The 24,333-nt window shown below is 41.0% G+C and overlaps 1 protein-coding gene and 1 long non-coding RNA gene across 33 annotated transcripts in view; one reads left to right on the top strand and one right to left on the bottom strand.

Annotated features, from left to right (window-relative positions):
* Aopep (aminopeptidase O (putative)) overlaps positions 1-24,333 on the bottom strand; it is a 418,900-nt gene that overhangs the window by 166,783 nt on the left and 227,784 nt on the right. For all 32 annotated transcript variants that reach the window (XR_015448844.1, XR_015448845.1, XR_015448841.1 and 29 more), the window contains 2 exons: positions 4,209-4,311; positions 3,481-3,588 (listed from right to left, as the gene is read on the bottom strand). Coding sequence is in view for 25 of the 32 variants with exons in the window: in XM_021259370.2 (XP_021115029.1) it covers positions 3,481-3,588; positions 4,209-4,311 (211 nt within the window). In the remaining 7 variants the exon portion in view is untranslated. The remainder of the gene's footprint in view (positions 1-3,480; positions 3,589-4,208; positions 4,312-24,333) is intronic.
* On the top strand, positions 15,624-21,470 carry LOC110349494 (uncharacterized). The gene is made up of 3 exons (XR_002395490.2): positions 15,624-16,000; positions 18,265-18,385; positions 19,814-21,470. It is a non-coding gene; the product is annotated as an uncharacterized LOC110349494 (long non-coding RNA).

Below are 24,333 nucleotides of genomic sequence, written 5' to 3' on the forward strand. Positions count from 1 at the left end.
ATTGCTTGACATTGGGCAGGGGCAGTGTTGGATATTGAACCCAAACCTCACACATGTTTTAAGCAAGCATTCTACAACTGAGCCACAGCTTCAATTCTTTTAAGATTTTTTGAGGCACAGTCTTGCTAAGTTGTCCAGGCTGGCCTTGAGCTTGTGATCTTCCTGCTTCAGCCTCCAGAGTACCTAGGGAATACAGGTAACCACCATTAAACTCAGCCTGCTTGAACTCTTGTAGAGTATATAGCAGTTGAAAAACCAATAATTTCCAGTGCTGGGTGTGGTGGAACACACCTTTAATTCCCGCACCCAGGAGGCTGAGACAGGAGAATTGCTGCGAGTTCAAAGCGAGCCTGGGCTACATAGTGAGTTCAAGGCCAGCCTGAACTACATAGAGAAACCCTGTTTCAAAAATCAAAACAAAACAAAATTCCAAATTTAATACAAATCTACAATAACTAAGTATTCTGGTACTAGCATAAGGATAGAAATAGTAATCAATATAAGTGAGAGTACAGAAAAAAATTCTTACATTAATAGTCAACTGGTTTTGGCAAAGATGCTAACTCAATTTAATAAAGAAAAAGAATAGCCTTTTAATGAAATAGTTATGGAACAACTAGATATTCACATCCGAAAGAATGAAGTTGAACTAACCATCTTCACACAATATATAAAAATGTATACATAATAGAGACCTAATATAAGAGCTAAAACTATGAAACTTTGACAAAAACACAGGAGTAAATGTTCACAAACCTTCATGAAGCAGTGGGTTCTTAGATATGACACATTTCAAGCACAAGTAATCAAAGAGAAAAGAGAGAAATTGGATTTGTCACAATTTAAAACTCTTGTGCTATAAAGAGCACTATTGAGAAAGTGAAAGGACAATGCATAAAATGAGAGAAAATATTTGCAAATCATGCATCTGACAAGGGACTTATATCCAGAATATATGAAGTATTCTTATAAATCATTAATAAAAGACAACCCAAATAAGAAATGGGCAAAGAATCTGAACAGACATTTCTCTATAGGAGCTATAATACAAATGGCCAAAAACTACATTAAAAAATGCTCAACATAGCTGGGAGTGGTGGCAAATGACGGCAATTCCAGCACTCTAGGAGGCTGGGATAGAAGAATCACAAGTTTGAGTCCAGCCTGGGCAATTTAGCAAGACCTTGTCTCAAAAGCCTGCAAATGTAGCTCAGTGGGAAGGCCCTGGGTTTGACCCTCAGTATCTTCTACCCTCAGCCCCCCAAAATAAGGAGAGAGAGCGAGAAAAAAAGCTCAACATCATTAGCTATCAGAGAAATGAAAATCCAAACCATCATGAGCTATAATTTTACACCCACTAGGAGGGCTGTTTGGCTGGGGAAGACCTCAGAATACAACAAATGTTGAAAAGTATTGGGGAAATGGAAACCTTTCTGAATTGCTGCTATGAATTTGAAATGGTATGGCAACTATGGGAAACAGGATAGCAGTTCCTCAAAAACTTGAAGAGAGAAGTATATAATCTAGTGATTCCACATCTGGGTATAAGCCCAAAAGTACTGAAAGCAGAGACTCATTCAGATTATTTGTAACTAATGTTCATAGCAGCAATATTCATGATTGCAAAAAGATGGAAATAAACCAAATCTCATGGACAGATGAATAGTTAAACAAAATGTTATTCATACATGCAATGGAATATTTATTCAGCATCAGAAAAGAGGAAAATTCTGATTGCCACAACTTGGATGACCCTGGAAGACACAAATGGTGAGGGAAGCTAGACACAAAAGGCCAAACATTGTATGGTGGTTCTATTTACGTGAGGTACTTATAGTAGCCAAATTCATAGAAACAGAAAGTAGAACAGAGGCTGGGGATCGGGGCGTGAAGAAGAATGGGGAATAATTGTTTAATGGGTTCAGAGTTTCAGTTTGGGAAGATTAAAAGTTCTGGAGATGGATGATGGTGATGATTGCATAAAAAATGTGAATGGACTTAATCCTATTGAACTGTACACTTAAAAATGACTAAAATGGTATGTTTTATGTTATGTATATGTTACCACAATTAACAAAACTAAAAGAAAGAATGCTACTTAGGAGGCCGAGGACTCCTAAGACAACTTGAGCCCAAGGGTTTGACACCAGACAAGAGGATCACTTAAGCCCAGGAGACTGAGACCAGAGTGGGGCACATAGGGAGTCCCAGACTCAAAAAACAAATAAACAAAAAGGAATGAAGTACCGATGCATGCTACATGAACTGTGAAAGAATGTTATGTGAAAGTCAGACACAAAATGTCATATATTATGATTCTTTTCTATGAAATGTCCAGAATAGACAAATCTACAGAGATAGGAAGTAGATTTGTGGTTGCCTAGGAATAAAGCAGAGGGGAGAGTGACTGCTGATGATTTCTTTTGGAGTTGATAAAAATGTTCTAAAATTAGATAATATTGATGATTGTGCAACTTGTGAATGTACTAAAAACCATGAGCCTGTATATCTTAAAGAGTGAACTTTATCTCAATAAAGTGGTTGTAGAAAAACAACAAAGTTATTCAAGAGATAAAGAAAAGCTGAAGTATTTAGTATTCCCTCCGTATGTGTTCAGATTATACATGCACGTCCTTTACATCTAACTGTGAAATATGTGACTTATAACTGTGTATGAACATAATAATTAAGTATCAAAAATACTCTTTGGTCAAATCTCTGCAAAGGATGCACCACCTATCCTCTCTCTGAGCTCTGTTTTTGGAGCCTCTCGCTCTTTGTTAGCCTTCTTGCCGTGTGCTGCTTGACTCTACACTCATATGAGCTGACAGGTTTTCTCTTACAGCTGCGGCCAGACTATCTGAATATTTCAGTGTATCTTGTTATTAGTGCATTTATCTATCTTTATGGCATACCTACTGTGCGCCAGCCATGTACTAAAGACTGGTGAAATAAAAAGCATCCCTGACCTTCTTGAGGTTATATATAGAGTGGAAGAGATAGAAAAGAAACATATAGCCTACAACTGAAAATATAATTACAGAAAATGGCAATGATACTGAATGCAATGAAAAGGGCAAAGGGGCAGAGAGGAAGAGGCTGGTGCTTATCTTCAACTAGGCTGATTCTGAGGTTGTAGCACAAAACAGAGACTAAAGGGTAAGAAGCACACAATCTTGCAAAGATGATCGCAGGTAGAGGGAAGAGCAGTATAGTTTTGGTTTTAGTTAAGGTCACTTGAGTACAATTATTTGCATCACTGTGTACAAGACAGCTCTGGGTAACAGCTTGTCCCCAAACAACAGGGAGCTCACCCTCCCCCTAAAACAACACTCTCTTTGTGTTCACTTCATTAACTATTTTTCTCATTGCATGAAACGGAAAAATTTTTTCCTGTTTTTAATACTGAGATAATCTAATCCCCACATGACACAACCCCTCCAAGTATACAGCATGAACTTGTGAGGACCCATAAGTTACCTGGGAAAGAATCAACTGTCCATGAAACTTGTGCACAAATTTTCTTAAAAATGAAAAATAGGTTTTATCCCCAAGTCTTCTGGCAAGGAACCGAAGGAGGAAGTAGCCCTGGAAGAAAAAGAGAGAGAGATGCCCACTGTGGGTTCATCACAGAAGTGTAAAAATATTTGCACACTCCAACTTGCCCACTGTGCACAGGGCACAGCTCACAAGCGCCACCTCACCTGTCCTAGGCTGCCCTTTGCATTTTGACCAGAAAGCCCACAGTACGAATTAAGGAGGAACTACAGAGCCTCCAATTCCTTTGGTAATGTCATCACCAACTCTGTTTTGACTTGGTGCAGCTTGGACAGCCATTGGGAACCAAAAGAGAAGGGAGGGCAGCTCTTCTCTGCATCAGCTTCCAGGAATAGCCTTGCTTTATTACTCCATCTTCCCACTGGACCTGAGAGCAATTTGCAGGTTCTGCTCTTCAAAGCTGGCCCACATGGGACAGGAAGAAGGCAGGGATGCCTCAGCTTCCTTTGACTCAAGCCTTCCTAATGTGGCCCCATGTGGGGACAGGAAGTGCTTTACTGAGTGCACTCTCTGATTCTACCCAGACATCACTGCAATGTGGATGGTCTTTCTGCTCTGCTTCAGCCATGTTACTAATCTTCATCATTTAATTGTATAACCTAAAATATGCTGCACTGTCACGAGTGCCTCCTGCCACTAGATCCTTTTACCTTTAAATAATGAACTTGCATGAAATTCTTCTCTGGATTGAGTCCATGTTTGACGACAGATGCTCCCGAGTCACTCACATGGCCAGTTTTCTCTTTACTGGGTCTGAAATGAAGCAGCATCAGTTTCTTTAAGTATAGCGCATTCATCTTAATTCAGTAGTACCAAGTATAATTTAAAATAGTTTACATTATTAACACATATACTGAACAAGGAGGGATTTGTGTTTAGTTAGGTTGGTAACCTGAGGTTAGCTACTGGCAATCTTTTACATCCTATTAGACCCTTAAGGAATCTAAGCTCCAGTATGAATTATTGAAAAACCTACACATTTATTTGGTGGGAATGATAGATTGGGAAATGCAATGGAAATGTAGCTTTACTTGGAAGGATAAGGAATTTATATATTCTTAAATTTTTTTTGAAAGCTTCAATGTTATCCACTTCTCTGGATTTACATTTACTAATTAAGACTCCTTTAATAAATTTATATTTTAAACCCATTTTACAATTATGAAAACAAAAAAAAGGTCACAGGGACTCTGGTGTTTAGAACAGGTGGGGACACTAGCAATTGCACACTTCAACTTTCTCATTTTGCAAATGAGGGAAAGTGAGACCATAGCAGTTAGGTCTACTCCAGATCTTACCATTTCTTGGATTTATGGATTTGTGGTTAATACTAGGAATAAAACCAGTATCTCTCTATCTTTCAGCCAGGTCTTTTCCAATATGCTCTTGGTTTTAAGTAGTAAAAATTCCTTTATTAAAGTGTAACAGATCCTTTGAGCCGCCTAGTAAACGTGTGTACTCTGTTATAGTGAAGCTGTAACAACCAGCTAAAATCAAAATACGTGGCAAAGTCCTTGCAGCTCTCAGCTGTTCTAAAATTAGTTGTTGGACAAGCATCGGAGAGAGGGTATCATGGCCAGGAACAGGAAGAAATGACAAGAAAGTTGGCATATCAGAAAGGTGGGGCATGCCTGGGCATGCTGGATCATGGCTGTAATCCCAGCATTTGAGAGGCCGAGGCAAGTGGACTACAGGTTTGAGACGATTCTGGATAATTTAGCAAGACCCTGTCTCAAGAAAAAAAATGGTGGGAATTTATTTTAAAAAGGTAGGATATTGTAGTACAAGGCCTTTGGAATCTGAGAGACTATTTTGGATATAAGTCTTCTTACTACCTGTTACTTACTAGCAGGTTACTTAAATTCTCTAACCCTCATTTTACTCACTATTAAAATGGGAATAATCCTACCTACATTCCTAGGTCCTGAGGATAACAAGTGAAATAATATATTGCAAGCCCCCCAGCAAGGGCAAAGGATATAGAAATTACTCAATAAATCTAATAAAATATTCAACTGCACAAAGAATCCTTGATTATGTCTTAGCCAAATACTCTACTACTTAATCCTAGCAGACTCCAGGCTAAGAACCAGCACTATCTAAAAGGAAGATGACGACAACCAACCATAGAGCTGACTACATAGTTTCAATTTTTTTACTTGATCCCTGACTTACCTACATGACCACACTTGTAGGAATAATGAGGCCGCTCATCTTCATCTAAGACTCTACAGAAATGCATCAGCTCTTTCCCCTGCTCTCAAGCCTTCCTGGGGTGGAGTGTTTTTACAACATGTGCCCCAGCTTTGATAGGAGAACCCCACAAGCCACAGTCTTGGGGGAAAGATGGTTTCTTAGGAGTCAATCTGAATTCAGATTAGGTTGTCCAGCCCCAAAGCAGGCAGAGCTTCGGGCAGTTTTTAGTGCCCTTGAGCTTTGAATTGAAACTCCAGGAAGGGGAGGAACACAAAACAACTAGAAACCCTGCTCAGAAGGCTGGCTTCCAGGCTCCACTTCCAAATGAGGCCCTTAGCAGCTGTTTCTTCCTTTGCCTAAAAATCTCCTTCCTGAACATATCCCTCTCCTACTCTCTTCTTCCACCTTCTCCAAGTGAAGATGTACTCAAGAAAATTCTTTAATACTGAGAGTATCCAAGGCAAACACACAAATGCCCCGAAGATTCCTTTTAAAGCAGACTTAGAGCTAGAGATTGCAGTGTACAAGACAGGCTCTGTGAGAAACCAAAGAGGGTGGTTTTGGGAGGAAGAGACCCTATAGGAGTGGATGCTACTTATCTCAGGTCAGTGCAGAGAGACAACGGATGGGAGAAAGCAGGAGATAAATGAAGTCAGTACTGTCCCACAAAATAATAAAGATGAGTCTCACAGCTGAGGAAAAGAAGTCAGACCCACAAAGCGCACATTCAGATGTATGATTCCATTTCGATGAAGTCCAAGAATGGGCAAAACTGATCTATGGTGACAGAGAGCAGAACAATGGTTGCCTTTGAGGAGCACTGCCAGACAGGAGAAGAGGGAAGTCTCTAGGATGCTGGGAGTGGTCTCTACAGGGCTCTGTGTGCTTTGATGGAGATAAATAGTTAAAGACTTGTGCATTCCAGTGTATGTGAAGAAAAAAGAGAAAGAGAAGTGGTGCACATAAAACAGTACATATCTTGTGCAAATAAAGGAGACTCAGGCCGGAGAGTTAGCTCAGTGGCACCACGTTGGCCTGGCAAGTGCAAGGTCCCGAGTTCGATTCCCAGTACCAAAAAAAAAAGAAACGCAATCTATAAAAAGGACTTTGCTGCCCTTGTGCCAGGAACACAGGACTAAGATTAATTCACCCATCTGTGGACCAATGAAATATTTTTTTAATTACAATGTGAGAAGAGGTAGGACTGTGGCATGTCCAATTAGTTTAATCTACTCCATTCTCATTGGGCTTTTTTCATGTAACTTACATAGTTATATGTAAATCTGAAAAAGCTAAATGCTCATTTTTCCAAGTGTTTCCTTGCAGCTCTGGATGGCCAGAAGACTTAATCTAGGCTAAGGAGACAAGCGTAGGTATCTGCTGTGGTTGAGAGTAGGATTTGAGAGAGTTTTTGCTTGTTTTACAAAAGACAAATCTACTTTTGTACCTTATTCCTCTAAATATGATGGATGGAGCCACCCTGTGACCACAAGGCAGCAAACCAATACGCTATAGAAGGTAGAAGGGATGAAAGAAGGTAAACAGTCTTTGATGGCATCATTCAGCTCCGGGACTGCCTCCCTTCTGACTTTCTATTTATAAGAAAAACACATACCATTTGCTTAAGTCAACATTGCTTTGCCATTTTATTATTGTAATCAGACTCACTCCTGATGGCTCCAGAATTGGACTGGTTCAGTAGACCTAACATTTCTTGGTTAGTTTCCATTCCAGATACTCTGCCAAGTTCTTCGTATGCACCATGTCCTCCTCCTTCACAAGAACTAGATGCAGCAAGAATTGTGACTCTCCCCATTTAAAAGCTAGAGAAGATCACAAAACTGATCAGCAGCAGAGTGTCCAGGTTGGAACCCCATTCCATGAAACACAAAAGTCTTAGTCTTTGCTCTGCTCTGGGGCCTCCCCAAGATCCAGACCCTTGTTTTGGCCATGCCAACACTAAGTGGAGCACCTCACACAACTTGATTATTTTCTCTGGAGCTCAGTTTCCTCACCTGTAAAGTCTGCCATGAGGCTTAGATTAACATGAAAGCACTTTGTAAATGCCAAAGTGCTAATCACCTCTTAGGCATTAGACTCCAGCATTTAGTCTTTGGCTGCAATACATGGAATATGAGAGATCAGGTTACTCAGGTTCTTTGGGCTCAAATGTTCTTGCTTCCTGTTGTATCTGGCAGCAAATGCAACACTGAGACAGACATGACCTTTCTTTCCCCGCATCCCTTCCTTTTCCATTGCACTCATAGAAGCCACTGGTTATTTAAAGAGCGGGCAGGTGGCAGTGATAATTGATACACAGTGACTTAATTTGAAATCAAGCCTCTGAAGAAATGACCAATCCTACAGTACTCTGACCCAGGGTGGGATTTGGGAAAATGGTTCTGAAGGGTGCTTAGCATGGCATCTGGGTCTGAAAACCTACAACACAGCCCTTCGAAGACAGGCCGTCTGCCAACACACCCATCTCACACTTCTTGGCATCAGTGTGAGAACCATGAGACTTCTGTGTTGATAAACTTGCTACTACCATGTGTGGGCCAGGGACTAAGCATCAGAGAAAGGAGACAGAAGAGGACTAATCAGCATTTCAATATCCCTCTCTCTCTGTCTGTCAGTAGCTGCCCCAAGAGGGAGCAGAGCCTCCCTCACCCACAATGGAGGGAGAGAAATACTACCTGTGTAGAAGCTGGCCTCATGGTACCTCATCTGAGCTGTGAATACACACTGAGACCTACCGGAGAAGCAGCAGAACGCAGTGCTTCAGACCCTGGGTACAAATCTTGATTCTGCCATAGTGTGTACCCCATGAACCCCAGTTCCCAGGGGACAATGAGTTACTCTGGCATTTCAATGGGTTGTAGTATCTTTCCAGAGATCCTGCTGGCAGTTAGTAAACAAGATATAAATGCTGCTGTGATCATGATTATGCACTCTGGCTGGGGTCCAGGGAACATCAGCTAAACCTTCCTCGGACAGGAAAAGACCTTGGGAAGACTGTTCATGAGATGCTGTCCCCGGAACAAGCTGGGGGTAGGGTAACAGGAACTTACTCTCCTACTATGGTAACTTCTTGGGAGTCAAAAATTATTACAAAAAAAATGTTTTTTAAAAAGACACAGCACACAAATATGGCCTTATACCTTCCCTTCTGGGGACAAACCCTTTAAGGGTTGATCTTTAGGCTTGTTCCTTGACTGCTTATCATCAGAAAGCAAAAAAGATGCAACAGATTCCAAATGTGCTTAAAGTTCTCATAAGTTCCATGTTGGCGTGTTCCTTCCACACTCATCCCACTCGGCCTACACTAAAGAGATTACTAAAACTTGAGGAGGCAGAATGATTGAAAATGGAGAAATTTTTCACTCTTCATTTGTTTTTTACAACAATTTCTTCATCTATAAAATGCACATAGTAAACACTTGCCACCAATCATCACTTGCAGTGCTAGCAAAAGAAACTGGACAAAAGGTTGTGGACACCTCTAAGGATTTGTATCATATCAAAGCTACTGGTCTTTGGTGAGTTTGGCTGTCTGTGTGCTTTTCAAAATGGATTTAACAGCAATCCAACATGAAGGGCCTTCCGCAGTGGGACCATTATCCTGTAGCAGACCCAGCAGGATATTATCCTGGTGTTGAAAAAGGCAATTGCTAAGATGATTTAAGACAGAAGGAGGCATTCCTCAGAGGAGCCACTGGAAAAAGAAGAAGGTATATTGTGTCATCCTAATGGTGAAAGGAGCCAGTGATCAGCACTTATGGGGAGGGATTAGCTGCTAAAGAGAGTGATGAGGTGTGGCCATAGTTAAGCAGAACTGGGGAAAACTTGATCAAACTTCACACAGTTTGATAAGCAGGATAGGAAAGTGAAAGATGGAACTTAGAAAAGCAGTGAAACCATGCATAGTGGCGCATACTTATAATTTCAGCACCCAGAAACTTGTGGCAGGAAGATTGTGAGTTTGTGGACAGCCCAGGCTACATAACAAGAACCTGTGTAGAGCAAACAAATGGAAAAAGAAGAGAGAGAGAGAGAGAGAGAGAGAGAGAGAGAGAGAGAGACAGAGACAAAGGGGTGGGGGTGGGGGGGTAATGAGCATCAGTACAAAACCAAAAATGTCCTCCGGTTTTGAAAGGCTATGGCCATAGATCAAAAATACTTCTCTGAGAAACAAAACCACAAATGGAGAAAAAATAAGGAACAGATTAATCCAGTGTTCTGAGCAGTATATTGCCACAGTGCAGGAGATGATTTGACTGTTTTAGAAAATGATGAGAGCAAAAACACCAATTGGACTGTGCAGGCATTTTCTGATGCAGGTAAATTTTCAGAAGGCACATGAGAAAGATGAATGAGTGGGAAGCGATGCGAGAGAAAAAAAAAAAACCAAACTAAACACAAGAGAACTAGAAAATTATTGCCAGGAAGACAAAGAATCAGAATGAATTGACACTAACAGAGAAAGCCCAGGACAACAGAAAGGGTTGAAGTGATGCTGGGAGCATCATGAAGACCAAGTGCCAACAGGTGATAGGACTCCCACTTGGTTTTGACTTTCTTGCCAAGGAGAATGATTTTCAAGCTGTCCAGGCAGCACAAGCCATCACGTGAGAACTGCTGCTTGGCACAGGTGGGGAGGACTCCCTCATCCTCTAAGAGAGTCCCTACTCCAGGCCAAGGAAGGCCATAGCTTTAGGAGCCTCTACACAATGGTCACGGATCCCTGGAGGGATCAAATCCAGAAGCCAGTGGGAAAGGGGCTAATGGAAATAGATAAATGCTATTTTGATTTGCAAAGGAAATGGGGGTGAGAGGAGTGGAGGTGAATTCATGACAAGGCTGTTGAACAGATAGTTTGTGAGCACTTTCAAGAGAAAATGATGAACTACAGGAGTTATCAACAGAGCCACCAACGGTCACTCCAGAAATTCACTGTGACATCCTCACTTCTACAAGGCAGCTAGCAAAAGATGCAGTGGGGAGTGTGCAGTAAGAGCACAAGGTAGCTGTTTTGTGGTTATAAAAGGCTAAAAAACCCCAGAATCTTGAGGATGTTAAGTACGTACTTAGCTTCTATAACCAGGGGGAAGATCCTTAGGGCCGTGCCCAACCAATGAGACTTCATGGCTTAACAAATATATATATGAGCTGAAGCTGGAAGTCTAGCTAGTTGATCCATGCATGGCATTCACAGTCAAGAATAGAGTTGGCCTGGGATTTAGCTCAGTGGTTCTGCCACCTGCTTTGCAAGTGTAAGGTCCCGACTTCAATCTCCAATACCAAAAAAAAGAATAGACTTAAATGAAGATTCAATTAATAATAAAACAATATTTAACAGGGATGAAGAGATTTTAAAACTTAATTACTAACCTACGAAAAAGATCTACTATATGAAATTTAGTCTGTAAGTCTGACATATTGCTAGAGGCTGCTGACATGACTTGCAAAACAGTGAGCACAACGGCAGGCTGGGCCAACAGGAGGAAGATCATAATGGGAGCTACTGCCGAAGCGTGGATCTGTAGACAACATGGTGCAATGGCTCAGACAGGGGCTCGGAATCACTGTCCCTCTGCTTATATCCCAGCTCTGCCCCTTACTAACTATGTAAAGATGGTTATGTGCTTTATATCTTTGTGCTTAATTCATAGGGCCATTTTGGGGATTAAATGAGATAGCATGTGTAAGGTACTCAGAACAGCGTTTGGTATATCAAAAGCACTCAATGATTGTTACTAACAAGAAAAAAAGCATGAGACCTGGAAAGGTACAATGCCATACAAAATACATGGTGGTACTGAGTTCAAAAATGAAAGATAGTACATATGTGAATGAATCCAACTCAATTATTGCTTGTCCTTTCTTTCCTGGTCCATCTAGATCAAAGGAAGTAATAACAGTTCTGCTGCATTCTTCATAGGGATAACCTCAAAGATTACTGGGTCCTGAGCAGGTGTCACATCTAGAGAAGACACTGGCAACAAAGAAAAAGAACAAGTCCAAGAAAGTAAAGGTTTTCCTAAGCATGCAGTGGGTGTGACAAGTCTAACAAAAAACGATGTCTGTCAGCCAGGATGAAAAAGACATTTATCCTCAGATGTGTGGATTGCTCCAGTAGAAACAAAGCAATTGTGGAGGAAGGCTGTTGTAAGAATTAGGCAGTTCCCAAAGGGAATCTGTTTGCCAAGTTCTGGATCTTGGAAATAAGTATTCAGGTATAAGCTGGGTGACCATCTGTCAGGAATACAGAAGATCAGGTAAAAATCACTTTAAAATCCTTTCTGACCCTATCATGCATAATTTGAAGAGATCAAATAGCCCACCATATATTTAAGTTGTAGCATTTAGGGGATAAAAACCCACATTATTCATCCATTCCAATGGAGTCAATAGATTTGCCATGTAGCTTTGGCCTCACTAAGTCAGCATCAAGAATGATTTTGGGGCCGGGGATTTAGCTCAGTGGTTCTGCCGCCTGCCTTCCAAGTGCAAGGACCCAAGTTCAATCCCCTGTACCAAAAAAAAAAAAAAAGATTTTGATTGTGGAAAAAAAACAACTAAATGAATTCTTTAAAGAAGACTTAAATCATTTATATTGGGGGATGGAGTTAACTTACAGGATGGAAGAAATAGAAGGCTTTGTACTTTTTACAGAGTTATGGAGCAAGGTGTATGACAGACCTGAAGCCACCTTCCAGGGGACCTCTCTCTTCATCAAGGTTAAGGTGATCGCAATGAAGCTCAGACACTAAATCTGCTATAAGCATTTAGAACACAGGAATACAGAAAACCTGAAAATCACAGGAAGTGAAAGTAGAAGGAGTAAAATGGAACATTTTTTGCACAGCATAAAAAAAATCATGACTTCACTCTGAAAAGAGGCGAATGAGGCAAACACTGGCTTCATTTTACAAGAAGCAGCTAGAACATGTGCAGTGCTGTGTGCTGGGATAATGGGAAGGATCGCCTCATCCTATGACTCAAAAGGAGCAGATGGCCTGTGGGAGCTGAAGAAGGACTTTCCCCTCCTCCATAGAGGACAGTGTGGCCCTAGCCATGAGGGGTGGCAGCAGCAGTGGATGGAGAGCTTGCCTGTTTTTCAGCCTTATACACATTGGGATGTATAATAGGATGACTAGTTTGGAAAGTAGCTCTCTTCTCAATCTTGTTGGTAACTGCATCCTGCTTAGGTCTCATATTTCACATGCTATGCTCTAAGAGTAATTGTAAGACCATGCAATACAACACTGCTTGTGAAAGCAAAACAAACAAAAACTAGAAATTACCAAAATATCTAATGTTCAATGGTTACTAACAAAACATTCATATCCTAGAATATTCACAGCAGCTTTAAAATGACCTATATATGTTGCAAACAGTAAAATAGCCAAGATTATATTATTAGGAAAATGGAAGGTACAGCACAGGGTAGAAAATAACAACATATAAAAACTTTTATGCATGTACTGGTACTTGAGGGATGCTTTCTTGTAATTGAATCATCACTATGTGGGTTGTTATACCAAAGACCCTAGGGAAATGTCTTCCTAACATCCAGTACTAGAAAAGGTTCCTTGGGTCTCATTCAATCCCACAGTCACCAGTTGCCTCCTGCCCTAATTTCTTTTTCATGTCTTTTTTAGGTAATTGCTGGTCAGTGTTAGTGTGCTACAGAGATATTATGAGATGGTAGAGAACATCCGCTGATTTCCATTAATCTTTGTCTTTTAAAAGGTTGAGATATACGTTACATATAAATTCACCATTTCAAAATGTTTATTTCAATAGTTTTTAGTATTTCCATTTAATCTATTCACTACCAGTACCTAATTCCAGAACATTCTCATCACTCTGCAAAGAAACCCCTTGACCACTGGCAGTCACTTTCCTGTCTTCTTCCTACCTCTCCCTAGCCCCTGATACTGTTAATGTTCTTCTTGTCTCTATGGATTTGCCTATTCTAGACAGTGCCTTTAAATGGAATCGTACAGTATATGGCTTTCTGAATCTAGCTACTTTCTTGTAACATAATATTTTCAAGAGTTATCTAGGATGTAGCATGTATAAATACTTCATTCCTTTCTACTGTTCATCAATACTCCACTGTATGGATTTTGTTTATCAGTTAATCTGTGAATGAACATTTGGGGCATTTCTACTTTTTGTTTATTATGAATCATGCTTCTGCAAACATTTGTGTCCAAGTTTTGCATGGACGTACATTTTCATATTCCTTAGGGATATAACTGGAAGTGGAATTGCAGGATCATATGGTAACTCCATGTTTACCTCTTGAGGAACTGTTGTAATGTTTCCAAAGTGCTGCACTATTTTACATTTCTCAACAGTCTACAAGGGTTCCAATTTCTCCAAATCTTCCCTAATACTTATTCTGTGTCTTTTTAGTGAATGTGAAGTGGTATTTCATTGTGATGTTGATTTGCATTTCTCTAATGGCTAATAACATTGAGCATATTTTTGTATGGTTTTTAGCCACTTAATTACCTGAAGAAATATCTATTTCAACCATTTGGTCACTTTTTAATTGGGTTACCTTTCTGAGTTTAGGATTTCTCTATATACTCTGAATATGAGTCCCTTATCAAATATATGACTTGTAAATATTATCTACCTTTTTTTTTTGACAGCACTAAGAATCAAATTTAGGGTCCTGTGCATTCTAGGCAAGCACTCTATCATTGAGCTATACCCCTAGCCCTGGGCTTTTTACTTTCATGATGGAATCCTTTCAAACACAAATCCTTTTAATTTTAATGAAGTCCAAGTTATTGATTTCTTTCTCTTACATTTTGGTTTCTGGCCCATTTTGAGTTAACTGTTTTATACAATTCATCTTTTTATTCTTTCTCTTCTTAACCATTGACTCGAAATCGACAAGAACTCCTGTAAAACTGGATTTTAACATCTAGTAGGGTCAATCTTCTTTGATGTCTTTGCAACAGCTTCGAAAGAATACATATACAGTTTTTCTTAGAGGTTCTAGGTCAAAACTATTGGCTAAAACACAAATTAAAAGGTACAAATATAGGGCAAATACTTAGTAGCACAAAGTTAACTTAGTATTACACGAGAAAGTACACACTGGATAAGAATTTTTATGGATGGAAGGGGCCGGAGATTTAGCTCAGTGGTTCTGGCATTTGCCTCATAAGTGCTAGGTCCCAAGTTCGAACCCCGGTACCAAAAAAAAAAAAAAAGAAAAGAAAGAAGAATTTTTATGGATGGAAAACTAAAACTCATCACTCAAGAATATGGTATGTGTACAGCCTCCTATGGTTGGCTGAGTGTATAAGAAATCCACACAATGGGCAGAATAAGAGTGAATTATTCTAGATTGATGTATGTATATGAATTATTTTAGGAAATATTTCATAAGCAAATAGTATTATACTGAATCAGTGCTACACAGGGAAGCAATGCAGAAGTATACATATGCACTTGCCAAATTTATTTTCTGAAGATTTACAAGCAGTGATTAATATCTTAGAGTAGTTACTACAGTGATAGGGATAAGATTTTACACTTTTCAAAACTGAATTTTCCTATTATATACTTTTAGGAGGAAAGAAAGAACTATGGCTAACTAAGCATTGCTTATGAACTGTCTTACTTCTTTGTTTTTCTATTTTTAAAGAAACCTTACTAAATGTTATTACAAAATGAAATATCCTATCCTGTAAGTGTGTAATTAGGGGCCTATGGAGAGGACTATCCCTCCCTTAAAAATTCCTGAGTGGTGAGTAACCAGGGACTGGTCTAGAAAAATGAAGCAGGAAGGTTATTTGAATTCAATTATACAGGACATGCTTGTCATCTTTGCTGTTTCAAGTTGAGCTTTGAGTTGGGGGTGTCTCTCCATCAGGAAACAGAAACTGAGAAGCAGCTCAGGCGGAGGAGCTGGCCTTTGAAACAGGAAAGGGCAGAGTCTGTTTCTGGCTAGCTGAGAGCCATAACATTTTTCAGAAAATTCTTGCATGGTGATAGCATTTTCCCACCATGAAAGGGTAGTAACAATCTTCACAGATAGCGTGCCCGTGTATGTGGTTTAAATAAAGAAAACTAGTCAGGAAGAAAGAGGCAGAGGGCCTGAGGGACTGGGGGTCTACGGCAGGAATTCCAAGACACAGCTGCAGGAACTTTTGAAAAGGCACAGGTCAGTGTCAACAGTCAAAAGCTCAGGGAAGGACTCTTGAAGGACACAGAGGTAAGAACATTTTTCTCCTCATCCCTGTTATGTTTTCCAGGAAGACAGGAGGTATCTCCAGGATTGGGAAGATAAAGAGAAAAGAATAGGATACCCTGTGCAGTCTCCAGGGGACAAAGGCAGCAGTGAAAGAAAAGAGAGGGCCAGCCCCGGAGCCTCAGGGACAAATGGGAATGGAGCACTCTGAGAACATCAGAAAAGCCAGGAAGGAGAGTGGGCCTGGCTGTGGAGACTGTGCCCTCATGCCCTCTGCCACTAGTGTGATAGGTGTTTACCAACTGACCGAGGATACAGATGATAGTATCTAATAAGTGCTGGGTATTTCCTTGAACCCTGGGAAACTGGCAATATTCATTTAGATATATGAAAATGGCAATTTCCTATGATTCAAGTTAATATAAGTGCTTTAAATGGTTTCCACATATTCACTGCATTTATTCTTCACACTCACCTGTAACGGAGAAACTACACTGCATAATTAACCCTGCTTTTCAGCTCTGGAGGCTAAAGCTAAGTGTGGTTGAGCAGCTCTCGCAAGGCCACGTAGCAAACAGTAGAGCCAAGACTCGTATCCAGGTAGTTTGGCTTTCAGGCTTACTCTTCTGATAACCCCTGCTACTATTCTAGTTGGAGACTCACAGGCCAACAAGGTCTGGTGCAGAGCACAGGCCTCTATCCTCAGATGATGTCTAAAATGAGGCAGGACAGATAAGACAAAGGACAAATGGGAGCCAAGGACAAATGGAAGCCGTTGCCTGTCACTCTTTTCAAAGTCACAGCAAACTTCATAAAGTCCAGGACTGGAATCAGTTCTTTTATTGAGTCAATGCTTACGCACAAGTAGAGATAGCTTTATGTTGTATTACTTGAGCCTTCTTTGAAGCTGGGTTGGCAATCTGTTCTGAATAGCACCAGAGAAGCAACTCATTCATTCAGAGCCTCAAGCCAACCAAGCTCTTCTGAACTCAGTCTGCATTCCTGAAACAGCCACCTAATTCCATCTGGCCTCTAGACGCTTTCTCTTTGATCATTCGTTATCCCAAAGGCTGCTTAATCTTTCCAGTACTCCATTTTCATTATGCCATTCTTGAAATTTAAAATAGTTCCCCATCGCTGGGATGGTCAGATGCAAACTCCTGACTCTGACATCTTCAGAACTCCACTGCTTAGCCTGTCCTCCCAGGTTGCTTATTAGAGTATCCTCTGCAGCAAGCCCATTCTTCCTGGAATGTCCATCTGGATGCTGATAGGCTCAGCTCCTTAACTTCCCCTCCTCCCCCCCACATCAACTTCACTGCTATTCTTTTCTGCAATCCCAGCTCAAGCCCCACATGTCTCTGTGGCCCCTCCTAAGCTTTCGAATATTAAACTCTCACAACTTGAAATAGGATCTCTCTACTGTCTTGTGATCAATATTTCAACTATCCAAATAATATACAAAGACTTTCAGGGATAGAGATCATGTCTATGACATTCATTTCTTCAACATTTGCCAAGTACCCACCTAGTGCCAAGCACTGTGGTACAGATAAACAATAATTCCTAGCTATAAAAGGCTGATGGGTCAGAAGAAAGATGTATTAACTTGGACCATATGAAATTTTTTGTTTTATAGGTCAGAAATGATCAAATATTACTTGTTTAATATGATTCACCTGAAATATAAAGATATTATCAAAGAATGTAGTAAAATTGTCATGAACTTAACACAAGAGACTCTAGGAAGGGCAGAAGAAGGAGTCTAGCTTGTATTAGGATAAGGTTGTCAGGGTAAGCTGTAACCTGATCTAACTTCTATCCTTATAAGAGGAGACTGGAACACAGAGAGATACAGGAATACACACAGAGGAAAACCACATGAGAGAATAGGAGGAAGAGACCTTCTGCAGGCCAAGGAGAGGGGCTCAGAAGAAACCAAGCCTGTCAACACTCTGGTCTTAGACTTCTAGCCTGTAGAACTGTGAGGAAATCAAGTTCTGTTGTTGAAGCCACTGAGTCTTTGGTATTCTGTTATGGCAGCCTGAACTGATGAATACAGAAGGGTTCTGTGAGCAATTCAGGTGGGTGGAGGGTTAAAAAAAAAAAAAAGAATAGCAAGAGATGAGATGAGGAAAAACAGACTGAATGGATGGCATATGGGGCCTTGCATGCCATTCTGAGGAAGTGAAGCTTTTCCTGATGCTATGGGGAAGATTTTGGAGAGTGTTAGGCAAAAGGTGGCAGAATCATGAAGTTTTGTTGTTGTTGTTTTTGTTTGGTACCAGGAATTGAACTCGGCTCCTTGCGCTTGCAAGGCAGGCAGAGAACCACTGAGTTAAATCCCCGGCAGAATCATGAAGTTTTAAAGAGAGATCTCTGTGGCAGTGAGAAAGGGCAGGACTTGAGGTAGGTAAACGATTCAGGGGCTGTTGGATTGGTGCAAACATGGATAAAGAGGTTCTAAACATAGTGGCCACAGAGATGGAGAAGAAGGCTCAAGTTGAGGAAAAACTTGTGAGGTAAAACCAGCAGTTAGGGACAGAGAGAGCCAGTAGAAGGACTTCCACAAAAGCCAGGTGATAGAAATTTACAGTTGTCAATAGCAGCAAACAAAGCAGAGGGTGAAATCACATGAGAATGGAATGCAGTTACAGAATCTGGTGATAGTAAGAGCACAGTGAGGCTGGGGAAAAAATTTCCCTGGACTGTAAGGGCAGCAAGCAAATTCCAGAGAGGTGTGAGTGAAGATGGAGACAGCAAGTTTTGATGATTAGATGAGGATGCAGTGTTCAAAGGAGAGATCATTAAAGATGGGGCAGATGTGAGCATATTTACCAGGTAAGCAGAAAGAGACCGAAGACGAAGCTATGGATGAGAGGTGACAGGGAGCAAGGAACTAGCGGAGGAGACTACAGGTGGGTGGTGCTTTTGAAGTCTGCCTGTCCAAAGTGGATGAAACAAAGATTTTCCCCTTTAATCATCAGGCTGTTCTTTAAATTAGTTGAAGCCTGTAGGCTTTTAACTTAAATATAAGATGGTATTAATCAATAAAAATATAGCTAATTAGATTCAGGAACAAGTGCAGTATTAAAACGTAAGGATATAGTTGGCTTCCATTAAGATAATTAGAAGGGACCACCTGCCCTTCTTGGAGAGCAACGAGACCCCACTGGCTTTACCCTATCAAAGAGAGGGAGCCATGGTGTTCCCTGACAAATCAAGGCATCTCACAGCTATTCCTAGCTGGGTCACTGCTCTTAGGCTACTGGAGTCCCTAAGGGACTACCTCCTAACAGCACAGAAAGGGCCAGGGCCTGGTCCAGAGTGACAAGAGGGCCATTCTCCCAGACGTCAGGTCTTGTCCTCCTCCTTATGGGTGAGTTCTACAGTCTGTGGCAGGGCATTTCAGCCTGGCTCCAGCTTTGGACCCTGAACCTATCTTTAGCTGTATGAAGGCAGACAGTGTAGCACTTGAGCACCAAGCAGTCAGGGAAGATGTAAAGTTTCCTTGGGCTACGGATAGAGTGACACACTTGGGCAGGGTTCCCTATGATGATGGTACATGTTTGTGACCAGGGGGTGAGGCACTTGTGAGAAAGGTAGGGAAAGACACTGGCATTGGTCTTGAAGTGTGCTGTATTAACTGTGGAGGCAGCAGCTATGAGAAAGAGCTCCATTAGATTCCTGCCTGTCAGTGCCTCCTTAACATGATATATTTTAACATTTTTCTCAGTGTGAGGTTGACTTTAACAATGAATCCAGAGAAAAAGAGGAAGCGATAATAAATCACAAATAATAACTACCAACAGAGATTTCTTGACCCTGTCATTGTAGCTCTTCCATCCAAAGGGACCTGTCAGAAAATGCTAAGTGAAGGTACTTAAAGAAGCTGCTGGCATCCAGCTGTACCCTGTGGACAAGAGGCCTGAAGGCATTGCGTGAGCTCTCAGCATCTTCTTTAGCAAGAGCCACGTGGCTGCACTGGTCAAGAGGGGAGCTGTGGAAGGGGTGATGGGGCAGATAACAGAAGCTAGGCCCAAGGAGGAGGCCAGGCCGGTGATCACAAGAGAGGTGAGGGGAGTTTGGAGAGAGCCACTGAGGTTTCACCTCTGAAGAAGACATCTTTAATAACTAATGAGAAAATGCATGGAGTCATTAATGTCACCCCTAATATTTTGCAACTCCGAGCAAATCACCCTGCCTCAGGACCCTGCAGCCACATTACCGGCCACCCAGAAAAACACAGAAAACTGTCATAAACAAATGAAACTCAAAACCAAGTTGATCTAAGATCCATTTGACGAGACCATGATTCAACCCTGGATTATGAAAGGCATAATCTAGGAAGGAAAGTAGTTCTTATAAATTACTGAAATTAAGGAGTATAAGCCAAACAAACTTTAATTTTTCTCTTTTTATTTTGCTAATACTCCTGTATCTATAGTCTACAGAATGTAGTTTTCTTTTTGTACCAGGGATCGAACTTGGGTCCTTGAGCTTGCGGGGCAGGTGGTGGAACCATTGAGCTAAATCTCCAGCCTGAATGTAGTTTTCTTTATTCCCAATATCTTCTGAAATAAGACACATGCCTTCATATGTTAAATGACAAAGATGGGGCTGGGGATTTAGCTCAGTGGTGCTGCGCCTGCCTCACAAGCACAAGGTCCTGAGTTCGATCCCTGGTACCAGGAAAAAAAAAACAAAAACAAAGATGCCTGGCTGGACCTGCTGTGTGTTCTTCCAGAATTCAATTTCTTCTCTTTTCTTTTTTTTTCCTATGGCAGTAAAATGCTATAATGAGTTCCTTGAAGGGAGAGGTGCAGTATAAAGAAGAGGATAGTTCCTCAGGTTTCAATGCCTGCTTTCATTTTTTTTTAAGTACTGAGGATTAATCCCAAAGGCCCCACAGTCACTAAGCAGAGCACTGAACTACATCTCCAGCCCATTTTTTAAAATTCCATTTTTAGACAAGGTCTCATTAGGTTGTCCAGTCAGAGTTTGAACTTGCAATCCTCTTGCCTCAGCCTCCTGAGTAGCTGGGATTACAGGCATACAGCACTGTGTTTGCTCTCTTCTTTACCAGCTGTATGATGTTGGACATACTATTCAGTCTTGCTAAGCCTCAAGCCATTTAAGTGATGATACTAAATTGCCAGCAAGACAGATGAGGAAGGGGTGGTCAGTGAAGTAGCAGGAAGTCAAAGAGATTGTGACAGAGAGAAGCTGAAAAAAGAAAGTGTTTTTAGGAGGAAGGGGTTACCCATAGTGAAAGCTGCCACAAAGACCGTAAGAGTTTCAGCAAACTTGGAGCAACCTATCAAGACACACCATGACCTTTCCACAGCTCTTGGTTCATTACCTGAAGACCCTGGTTTGCTTATCTGGAAAGAAACAAAGTGGGGGGGGGGGATAATATCTCTGATCACTGCACTGTTTAAAGGACTAGTTTCTCAGACCTCATTTGCATATTAAAACAAAAATTGAGAACAAATTTTTACAGCTCTGGTTCTTCATTTTTCAAAAATTTCTGCATTCTCTGTGTCCATTTAAAGGAGAATTCTAGGGTATGGGAGTAAACGAAACCTGGACTATACAACTAGGGGCAGGTCTGGAAACATTTCCTCCTCATTGTAAAAGCATATCGGATAAGAATATTTTCCATACTGATGTGTAAGTCTTTCAAATGCAGTTGTTTCATGCCTAACCTAAGTTCAGGCAAACACAATTTCTGAATATTAAAACAAAGAAAAATAAATGTCATAATAAGCCTTCTAGCATAAAGGTCTAAAAATACTACATTCTCTCTCCTAATTCTACAATCAAAGGAAAAGAACTTGACCATTTGAAAGTGGGCTGATGGCAGCTCCAGGGAAGCCTGGGTTGAGGGTCTCTCACACATGAACTAACTTCCCAGGGGGCAGACTAACTTGCTTCCAAGCTGGACTCACATTTCACCCACTCATATTCATTATGATGTCCCTCGCCCGACGACCACCACCACCAGAGGACTAGGGTCATATGAAGCCACAGGCTTGAAAGGGACTTAGGGTCACAGAGAATGGAGATGGACATTTTTGCTTGAGAAACTGGGTCTGAGAGGTGAAAGGATGTGCACACTTATACACATGGCTCGAACTTTAGCACGCTCCTGGGTGCCCCACCCTATAGCAAACTTCTCTCACTGCCACCTCCCTTTGTGGCCTGCCTGAGCCAGCTCATCCTCCCCCACTAAGTTCACACTATCTGATTACCCATTCCCTCTTCTTCCCTTCAATCTGGCTTTTTTCTCTGCCACTCACAAATAAATACAGGAATGTCAAGGTCATCAACATCTTTCATGTGGTCCCACCTGAAGGTCATTTCTCCCTCTCCCTTTCACACACCTCTCAGCAGCATCAGCCATGGGGCACTCTCATCCTTTTGCCTTCTTTTCTCCATGACGCCCAAGCCCTGGATCCCACCACACACACACACATTGATCTCCCCATGATCCTTTGCTGGCTCTTCATCTTCCTCCCAACCTCTTGCCTTCCTGGTGATTTTGACATGCTCAGATGTTTAAGTGTTTTGTAGGCTGATTATTCCAATGAGCCTTTACCTTGTACACTCCACTGAATTCTTAATATTGCATATATCGATTTGACATCTCAAACTTAGCACAGGTAAATCTAGGATCTTTATTTTTCCCTCCAAGGCCTTTCCTCCCAAAGTCTTTACCATCTCAAAAAATTCCATCACCATTTCCCCAACTGCTTAATTCAAAAACCTAGAAATCAGGCCAGGGATTTGGCTCAGGGGCACCGAGTCTCCCTCACAAGCGCAAGATCCTGAGTTCAATCCCTGGTACCAAAAAAACCCCAAAACAAACAAACAAAATAAAACCTACAAGTCATTCTGGTTATTCTCATATTCAACTGAATAAAAACTTTTCCATATTCAGTTGAACAAAAACCTATGGAAGCACATCTCTGATAGGTCGGTGAATGCATTATCTGTCTCTGCTCTCACTGGGACCTCTTCGGTGGCCAATACTCCAGCCCTCCTCCTGCTCTGTGTGCTGCTCGAAGCCAAGCTACCAGAGCAGAGCAGCCTTTAACACACTGGGGGATCAGGCTCCTTCCCTGCAAAGACTCCACAATGGCTTCTGTAGGACTTGGAGTAGGATTCTCGTGCCCTCCCTGGCTCTTGTCTATCTCTTACGGCCCTGTCCACCCTTATTTTTATTTTTTTTATTAGTGCATGTTTGCAATACAGAACAGTGATGTTCATTCTGGGAAACTGGTTATGTGTATATAACATATCTTGATCATTTTCAATCCCTCCCCCACTTCTCCCTCCTGAATCCCCTTCCCTATCTCCACAAGTCTACCTTCAAGTTTCCTATCATCTCTCCTTTATTTTACTCATTTATTTATTCATATTTCAGGTGTTTGATATAGGGGGAAACCCTCCATTTAACCCTCCAAGTCAGGCTTATTTCACTTAACATGATAGTCTCCAATTCCATCCCTTTTCCCGCAAATAACATGATTTCATTCTTTATGACTGAATAATACTCCACACACACACACACATATATATACATACACACACACACACACACACATATACATATATATCACATTCATCTATTGACAGGCATCTAGGCTATTTCCACAACTTAGCTATTGTGAATTGTGCCACTATGAACATCGGTATGTACTCTATGTGTTGCTACAGAATGATGTCTTTAATTCTTGGGAATATACACAGGAGTGATATATTAATTGTTATTTCTATTTTTAGTTTTTTGAGGAATGTGCATACTGATTTCCACAGCAATTTTACCAGTTTACATTCCCACCAACAGTGTAGGACAGATCCTCCCCACCCCCGCCCCTCCCAGCCTCACCCGCATTCATTGTTTTCTGCATTCTTTATCACTGCCATTTCTGAACAGTCTGAGATGAAATCACAATGTAACTTTGGACTGTATTTTCCTAATGGCTAAAGATGTTGAATGTTTTCTCATATGCTCATTGGCCACTTGTATTTCTTCTTTTGAGAAGTATATATTCAATTCATTTGCCAATTATTTGATTGGGTTGAAGGTGGTTAATTTTTTGAGTTGTTTATATAGTCCAGATATTAATCTTTTACCAGAGGAGTAGCTAGCAAACATTTCTGTCCATTCTTAGGTTTTCACTCTGCTGTTTCCTTTTTACATATAGAAACTTTTTAATTTGATATAATCCCATGAATTGGTTCTTGATATTATTTCCTGCACTGTAGAGTCCATTTCAGGAAGTCTTTACTTATGCCTATGGCTTGAATTTTCAAACTACTGGAAGATAACATAGGGGAAACGCTTGAAG

This window comes from Heterocephalus glaber, unplaced genomic scaffold (assembly GCF_053883595.1).
Source record: "Heterocephalus glaber isolate CG9 unplaced genomic scaffold, H.glaber_assembly_v1.0 deba00000594, whole genome shotgun sequence".
NCBI classification, from domain to species: domain Eukaryota; kingdom Metazoa; phylum Chordata; class Mammalia; order Rodentia; family Bathyergidae; genus Heterocephalus; species Heterocephalus glaber.